The 8794-nt window shown below is 39.5% G+C and overlaps 2 protein-coding genes across 5 annotated transcripts; both read right to left on the bottom strand.

The window, feature by feature from the left end:
* Nucleotides 1–183: 183 nt before the first annotated feature.
* On the bottom strand, nucleotides 184–676 carry LOC144478429 (uncharacterized). Its single transcript, XM_078196296.1, has 2 exons — nucleotides 452–676; nucleotides 184–393 (listed from the first exon to the last, which is right to left on the bottom strand). Exons 1-2 carry the CDS (start codon nucleotides 674–676, stop codon nucleotides 184–186), a joined length of 435 nt encoding a protein of 144 aa, XP_078052422.1.
* A 756-nt stretch (nucleotides 677–1432) lies between these two features.
* Nucleotides 1433–8500, bottom strand: Ube3a (ubiquitin protein ligase E3A). Of its 4 annotated transcripts, none has more exons than XM_078189120.1 (11): nucleotides 7849–8500; nucleotides 7002–7137; nucleotides 6748–6928; nucleotides 5564–5932; nucleotides 4974–5476; nucleotides 4601–4900; nucleotides 4322–4522; nucleotides 3971–4248; nucleotides 3681–3897; nucleotides 3359–3594; nucleotides 1433–3288 (listed from the first exon to the last, which is right to left on the bottom strand). In XM_078189120.1, exons 2-11 carry the CDS (start codon nucleotides 7107–7109, stop codon nucleotides 3168–3170), a joined length of 2514 nt encoding a protein of 837 aa, XP_078045246.1. In that variant the 5' UTR covers nucleotides 7110–7137; nucleotides 7849–8500; the 3' UTR covers nucleotides 1433–3167. The 4 variants fall into 4 exon arrangements, with proteins under 4 accessions (XP_078045246.1, XP_078045229.1, XP_078045253.1 ...); XM_078189103.1 differs by having other exon boundaries at nucleotides 7871–8500; XM_078189127.1 differs by having other exon boundaries at nucleotides 7002–7132; nucleotides 7871–8500.
* Between the last annotated feature and the right edge of the window lie 294 nt (nucleotides 8501–8794).

Genomic DNA, 8794 nt, shown 5'->3' with positions numbered 1-8794 from the left:
CAATCCTTTCGCCGAAAGAAATTAACTATAAAATAAACAGTCTCCATTGAAAGACTTACAAAAACGCTTGCCAGACTGCATAAAACGCTATAAAAAAAGAAGCGTACAAAACAATTCTACAAAATAAAACAACTGTTTCGATACGGTTGAAACGAGGAATACAATTGCTCGGCGCAATTGAAATTAATAGTAGAGCATGATCTCCATAGTTATACCAATCACCACCTGCACGATTGGTAGGATGATAAATCCAAGTATAAAAAACAGACAGATGTAAACGCTGAACAGTTCCGTCAAGAACACGAGGCTTCGGATTATCATCTGTCGAAAGTCTTTGCTGTCCCTTATGCTGATCATTTTGTCCAAAATGAATCGTAGCACGAAAAGGAATACCTAGAATTGATCGGTCTAGTAGTAAATGAGAGATCAATCGTTGGTTATTTACCGGTACCTGTGCGACAGGTATAATGTTCAACATCACGTATAAGAGAGCGAGGAGGGATTGACTAGTAGCTTGGCCCAATGCTTTGATAAGCGTCGAGAAAGAGTATTCTGTTCTCGGAACGCCAGCGGACTCTTGATAATTAGCCAAACAGTCCCGAATACGCAGCAGATAACTTCCCTCGTCGGTTTCTTTGGAATTCTCGCCATGGATCTTGTTCCAAACATCTTCCATCGAACTCGTCGAAATGTTATTTTCTATGGAAAACAGATCCATTCGTATTTTACAAAATTACTTCTTTGCACCAGATAAAAGTAAGCTATTCGTGACCAATTTGTTATCGATTTGCAATCAGCTTTGTCAGCATTAGAGCAACAGCAAGATGTACTCATCTTTATAAAAAAAACTAAATGATATAAATTGTCAACAAAATTACCAGAAACGAAATGGTATCGACTCCTCTTTTTATACGAATCATCGAGATCAGGGATACTATACAGCTTCTTTAATTTCGAATCGGAGCTCTTCGGTTCGTGTATCAATTTTCTTGGCGGAGAGCGCTCAACGATATCTTTATCGTTCCTCCAATCGCCTGATTTATGGAGCGAAATGTTCTCGGTATTACCGTCAATTGCTTTCGGCTCATATCTGTCCTTGCAACGCGGATAAGAAGTACACGTGAAACGGCTTTTCATGTAGCTGTTTTCTACTTCGTATTTGTCGCCTTCTACGAACTAATTAAACGTATGAAACAAAGAATATTGATACTGTACATGTCGTCTCTTACTTTTTCTTTGATAGAAACGGATAGAGAAAAAATTGGTACTTAGTAATAAGTGTAAAAATAGGATATAGTATATATTAAATTATAGCGTGAAATCGAAGATAGTAAAAATAGAATATAACGAGAGTACATGAAGAAGAGATTTATAAAAGTTGGAAGAAGGGGTCTAAAAAAAATTGAGTTAATTCAGTTGCTCGTTTACTTGCTGATTATGAAAAAGACATTTATTTTCCAGATGCCACCTCTCGCTATAATCAGACTTTGGTACAAAAGCGAAACTGTTCTGTCTTTGCATATCTTTCGTGTTTAACGAACAGGATACTCGGATCGCACTTGGACCACCCTCGGTACGCATAATTACGCTAGTTTCCAAACGACACACGATTTAACACCGATTACAATTTTATGCTGTCGTAACGGCGACGAGAATGATCAGTTAATTTTCATTAGTGTGCGATCGAAAAGTAAAGAGAGAAAAAAAGGAAACGTTCACAGCTCATGACGCGAACATGTCGGACTGTCTATCACCATTGTGTCACTTGACAACGAAGTACATACATGTACACGATCTCGTGTGAATTTGGTATCGAATATAAATGTAAGATTCGTAAGGTCCCAGGGATCGAAATGGATTAGTCATCTGAAGGTAATCGGACAAAAGTCGCCCACACTACGTCAACTTCTATGCCATCGCTGGTACGCGACGCACTTAATTTCGGCGCAAATAGAAAACGTCATCGTCTGGCTAGTAGTGGTCTCGAGTTCCCACTCGTCAAAAATAAATTGCGCACTTACACTATTATATTCAATAGAACTTTATTGTCACGTGACTAACAATCAGACAGGCGAAAACATTGAGCAGTTTCTGGAAAAAAAGCCGCTGCTCATAAACGTTTTATACAAATTGCTGACTCTTTTGTTCACCCGAGCTACAACCGCGCGTGGCAAAGAGAAATCGGGGAAACAAAAGCGACATGTAAACGTAAAATAATAGAACAGAGGGAACCCACGGGGACGAGCACGAAGGAAAGAGGGAGAAAAGAAACAGGAATAGGAGAGGAAGGGGGATAGGGGAGGATCGACTGGGATTCTTCGTCACCATTACAAAATCAATCTTTTGTACATACATGCGTTCCAACGCCGAGCGTCGTTCAAGGGGGTATTTCTCGGCTTGATTCGTAGCATCGTATCAGCTAGGATTCGCTAAATCTACAAATATATATTTCTACAGATTTCGACCGGATCGGTCTTCGGGTACACTTTCACTCATCACAGTCGCGCATCTCACTATTTAATCTTAAGCTGTGTGCACTGCGTTATTATTGTTTTTCATTCGTTTTCGTTTGTTTGCTTTTCTGTTCCGAGGAATAACATCGAGTAGAAGAGCCACAGCAGCTCTGAAGCCGATACGAAAAGAAACGGAACGGGAACCATCAGTCTCCACTGTAATTGTTCGTGTAATTTGAAGAGCAGCGAAAGCTTTACGGGTTTACGCTCAAAAAGACACCGCAGCCTGACTCGTCGAGGTGGTTGCGTTCGTCTGTCTTACGGGGTCACTTACGTATACAACAGTGGTGCGAGGAAATTTCGTGGTGTATGTGTGTAACAGCGTTAGGAAAAATTTCTTTTGTGTGCCTCGTTCTCTTTTGTACAGCAATTCCAGTCGCCACTGCAGCGCGCGCGCGCGCGCGTGCACGTGCGCGAGGGAAAACACGCTTTTGGAGGACAACAATCGTTTCTGCGAGGTATACTCGGTATCAACGGGATCAGCTGATATTTTGTATGTTAACGTTTGTCACGCGCTCGCACAAGTTTTGAATAAATATGTCCATTTGATGGGGCTAAAAGGAATTCACGAACCCGATGTAACGAGTGTTCGACAATAATTTTGAAAGACGGGGCAGGGGGGGGGGGGGGGGAAATACCGATGATTGTGCACATTTACAACATGCCGAAACCTTTCGAATAATTTATCGCTTTCATCAAACGGTCCCGCAATTTTTCTATTGTGCTGTAGTCTGGCAACAATAGGACGTTGAAGCATGTATGTGCTATTGGTAGTCTGAAAAGCAAACCGAATTAGTTGTAAAATAATATGAAACACGGATGTTGCTATCGATACCAAAACGTACCTATCAGTGTCAGGGCCGTGTCTGGCAATGACCATTTTAAGCCTCGACAGACCACCAACCGGTACCCTGTCGCTTCCGGTAGTGAACTGTAACAATCGTCGTTGGCTTTCCGTTGTCAATGAATGAGCAACGCGCCAGAAATTGCGTATTGCTTCGCTGTCCACCGTGTAACCACCTTCGTACTCTGTTGCTGCTTCCAATTCCGTGAAATCGAAAATTTTACTACCACAAACGAGCTGCAATAAAATAAAATAAATTGATCAACTATTTCAGTTTATATAAAACAGAATGAAAAAAAATTATAAAAGTGTTGAATGAATACTTGTTCAATTTCTTCAGGTCTAAAAAGTAACGCGAGTGGACTCTCATCTGTGACCATTTGGAATCCGCGCCTGAACGCTTTGAACTGACTTTCTACTGATTTATTAAGTAAGAACTCCGCATAGAGATCTACAAATTCCTTCTTATTCTCTTGAGTAACAAAAAGATCATCACCATTTTCTTTGAGATCGTGGAAAGATATTGAACCGAATACATCCCTAAAATCCCATGAATTAATTAGTTTCTTAGATAGAACTCGTTCCAATGTTTATTGGTTTCATCGAAATTTACTTGTAAGCCACTCTGAAAGTCTGCATGAATGTCTCTGGCATATCATCTCCAGTGTATTCCATCAATTCCTTCAATGTCCTATATAACGTAGGGCTCCAATCTTCTAAATCGGCAAAACTACCTTTCCTACCCAATAACTTACGATACACAACCATAGAGAAACGCACGTCGAGGATTACGTTGTTGTATATCGCTAGGCCAAGAACAACGCCAATCAGCGTAAAGTGTGCACCGCTTTCAAATGATGTTGGATTAAACCATGTCATTTGTGTGTCTTCCTACAACAATAAATAAAACATTTATTACGTACGCTGATTCGAAAATATTTCCATTTAATTTCTTTCCAGTTACCTGAGTCGTGAACATGCCGTAATCAGGATTAAAAATTTCTTCTACAATTAACTGAAAGAATTCTTTGGAAACACCGCCCTCATCGACTCCTTGTTCACCCTCGAATTCAATGACTAATTGTTTCTTAAGATCTGAAGGATTTTCCATTGCTATCATTTCCAATTCTACTAATGCGTCATCAATAAGACGATCTCTTCTCACCTGTATAATGAAAAATATTATTGCCTCGCGTCTTAATAAAATATTAATATCGGTCTTATAAGAGATACATGTACACACCTTTAGTTTTAAATATGGATTGGTGGGTTGACCGACCACCGTTTGTAAAAAGCTCATCCGACGTTCACTGTACATTCTGATACGATTATCGTAATACAAGCCTAACGTTTTAGTAGCAGGCGTGAGAATAAAAGCATAATTCATAAAACTAAATTTCATCGGCTCCTCGCTTTTGTAATATGCATAGTCTTTATCCATCTCTATGGCGTCACTAAGGGGTTCATTGTAAAATTCTGTAAATGGTATAAATGGTTTCCGAGCATCTAGTGCTGTAATTCCAAGTTCTTTCGCTAGTGGATCCTTTAGAAAATGAAAATCCATGTTCATATCAATAAAGTGAAATACATACCAATTTTTCTTTTCATATCGATACCTGAGGAACTTGCGACGATCTCCCAGATTTATCGACACCAGCGGATTCTCCATCCTCGTCTAGATGTAATTCCGGTTCGTCCAGTTCACCGGCGAGCATACTCGCGTAGTACAAGATCTTCATAACTTTCGTAGGTGCTGTAATAGTGTCTGCATCTTGGACACAATAATCCCGTGTGAACGATCCGCCTATTACTTTTACAGTTATTAAATCCTGAAGGGCTTGTAAAATACTTGGTAGCCGTGTTTTACAATGTTTGGCCCATACACGAGCTAGTTTAGCTTGTGCAACGATTGGGAAACAACTGAGTGCTTTACAGAGCATGTGAAGAGCAAGTTCCAAATATTCACAGTTTCCTAACATTGGGATTTCAAATACAATGAGAAATACGTTCAATAAACTGTCCATACTATCCCATGGCATAATGCGGAACACTCGTAAGTCTAATTCAATATTGTCTGCCAATGTGACGAGTGCATTGACCAAAGCAGACTCGAAGGCACCTATGACAAAAGACAAGAGATTGAATTCGTGTCTTCAGGCGAAGTTGCAATGGGAAGATTGTTTTACATAAAAAAAAGAAACATTACCACTTGGCACGGACCAGAGAGCATTAAAAGCTCTCCTAACAGACGGTAGATCAACACTTGTGTCATCATTGTTAGGAACTGTGGGTGATGGTTCACTGCTGTCTTCTTCTTTGTCTTCTCCCTGAATGGATCGGATTGCTTCCTTATCCATATCACCTGGTGGCCTGAGTAAACTATCCGAAGCTCTGTCAAGAAGTGCTGCCAGCGGAGAGTCATTTTTTACAGTCTTTTGGAAACTGAGACTCAGTGCCTTTGCACATGAAAACACTTCTCCCAGAGTACGAATTAACAGCGAGTATGATCCCTCTGCTTTACATCTTTCTATTATGTCTAGGAGCTTTGCTTCTGTGAGATATGGATCCTGTTTTCCTGTTGATAATAAATTAATCTTAGTCGGTACCTAGTGTTTTTATGAATTATTTAATCGCAACTGTAAATAATTATAAATAAAATTTACGTTAGTCACAAATTATGATTCTACTTTAAATAAATAAAAAGCAAGAAGTGAGAATATTACATAACATTTATTAACGTGTATACAGCAACCACACAAGAATTTAATGGATATTTGCTATGTAACTTTTTACACAATAATTTCTTAGAAGACGGGACAAATTATTCAGTATCTTTACTATGATGCGAGTATTTTTCTTTTTCCAAATACTTCAGGTACATGTTGAGTATTAACAATTTGGCAACACAACGAGAGGAATTTTTAAGTTTCGTATTAGAGTGTATGTCTGTTTTACGACTATGCTTCTTCGTTTTCCTCTGCTTTCTTGATGATCTTTTTGAACTGTTTTGCTTTTTCTTATCTATCTTAGCAGAACGATTGTAATTCGGAATACGAATTCTATATCTACTTAACATATCCATTATTGTATTATTTGATACTGTAGGAATGCAACTAGGATTTGATTGGAAGAATTCACATACTGAACAAACTGATCTTGGCCCATTCTCAGAAAATAAATTTAATCTTTTACTTAAAGCAGCTTCTGTGGAATCTCTAGGTTTACTCATTGATGCTTTGTTAAAGGAATTTTGCACGTTTTGACACAATACAGGCTGAGAAGTGAAATCAATCTCTTTTTTAACTATAATCTCTTTATCATCATCTACGGAGAACCCTATCGAGTCATTAACTAAAGGAGCAGGAATGCTCCTACTGTCTGATGCAATACCTTCATCTGAGCATGTCGGATTAACACTTTTAACTGGCAAACTCTTAGCCAGTGATGCAGGGCCTGGTTCTAACGTTGTTCTAGCTACTTTGCTTGGTTGAGTGCCATCGCAGAGTCTTGCTTCTTGCGAAAATAATTGGATGGCCTGAGCAGCAGCTTGATTCGGAGTAAGATTTGTTACCTATTAAAAAGAACAAATTATATTAACTGTGTTATACTTGCCTAGGAAAAATAGACCAATTTGCAATGCATACTTTGCCACTTGATGCACAATTTTGATTATCACAATCCGGATTGCCGCATCCATCAGTCAATTGATAAAAATATCGTTCAATCAACTTCTTAGCAACTGCACGCTTCATGTCGCTGCAAGGGCTCTCTGCACCTACCCTAATCACATAACAGCAACATAAAATAATCATTATTTACATTTCACAGATTTATAACGAAGTAAATCAAATATTGCAATCCTTCATTGTACTTTATAAAGGATCAAGTTCTTAATATTTACAGTTTCACGAATAATTAATATAAACGTTTCTCAACTGTGAAAAATAAACTGCTGTTAGAAACACTGCACGCGAAGAACAAAAACGTCTATTAATATTAGTCACATGTCCTATATGCAACAATCGGGATTTCCAACATTCTGCAATGAAATCATAAGAACATACGTTTTTAACATAACAAACTAAAGATGAGAAACTAGACGACCGCTTTAATTCCCGCACATTGGCGAACGACCAGACACAACTGTTATTGTAAACAGACCAGACCAGCAGTGATACATATATCCAAGTTGTATCTCAATAATCGCAATTCATTCAATTAGGAACACATGGTGGTGACATGTTGGTCAGTGATTCGCGACGTTGCCAGTTCAAGTGGAAATGACAGAAAGAGATTGGGTTCTCGAGGTCGAGCAGCGGGACGAGTCGTTGCACCAAAACAAAGCGCGTTAAAAATAGCCGCGGTCTCGTGGATTCGTAACGATATTACGTTTCGCGAAAATTCAAAGCAAAAGAGACACCATGGTCTAAGAAACGGACACGGACAGCAAGGTATAGAGAAAATAAAAGCAGATTCTAGAGAGCGGCTAACCGGGAGAAGTTCGAGACGTCACCTGGAAGCGTGATCTTCCCCAGGGTCCCCTTGGCCCTTGGAGCTCATAGACTGCGAATCCACGAAATTTTGCTTCTTTCGTCGATCGTAACAGAAAATCTCGCCACGACCGCTTCCTCCCAGCAGATCAGCGTTTTCCCTTGATATCGTGCACACACTACCGCTAAATTTGGTCGGCGGTCTTCTTATCGGCGGCTTTTTAACCACGATACTTTAACTACGTTTTTACTACGTATTACGCACAACTCGGTGTACACTTCGAAATAGAATAGTGGAGCAGGACAGAGAGGATAGATGGAAAGTAACGAAGAGAGACAGAAAGAAAGACTGGGGATAAAAGAAAGATAGAGAGAGAGAAAGAGGGAGACGGAAAATGAACCGCAGCTCGGCTTGTGTCCGAAGTATATATTTGTCCGTAACTCGAACCGAACGTCCTCGTCGAGGTTAGGTGTACACTGTATGACGACTGCACGAGTTTAAATGTCCGTGATTTGCGTGGCTCCTTGATCTCGTTGATACACGAATTTTTCAAGTCAATGTCAAAATACCGTGAAAATAGGAAAAATGAATCGGTTCGAGGCCCCTTCGCTGCTGTCTACTGTTCAACACGGACACAACCAGCTGCGAGAATCGAGACTGTCGATTAATCGAATACCGTCGATGTTTCCCGACACGTCGACTTCTCCTCTCGATGTTGATCATTTACATCGTGCGGGAAAAATACGAATTTCAATGTTACACCGGCTTTTCTTCGCCTCCATTTTCCATAGATTTCACTGACAAACTTTAGGATGAGATTTAGTCGAGGGCGGGAAATTTGTATAGCGAAGATTTACTTTCGTTTCTTATGCTTCTGGAATTATTTAAATTAAATCATTCATCTCGTTTAATTACATTTCTCTCCTTTATAAAGTATTAAATCTTT

The sequence above is a fragment of the Augochlora pura genome, chromosome 2, assembly GCF_028453695.1.
Source record: "Augochlora pura isolate Apur16 chromosome 2, APUR_v2.2.1, whole genome shotgun sequence".
Classification (NCBI taxonomy): Eukaryota; Metazoa; Arthropoda; class Insecta; order Hymenoptera; family Halictidae; genus Augochlora; species Augochlora pura.
Note: the sequence above shows the minus strand (reverse complement) of the source record. Positions and strands in the feature narration are given on the sequence as shown.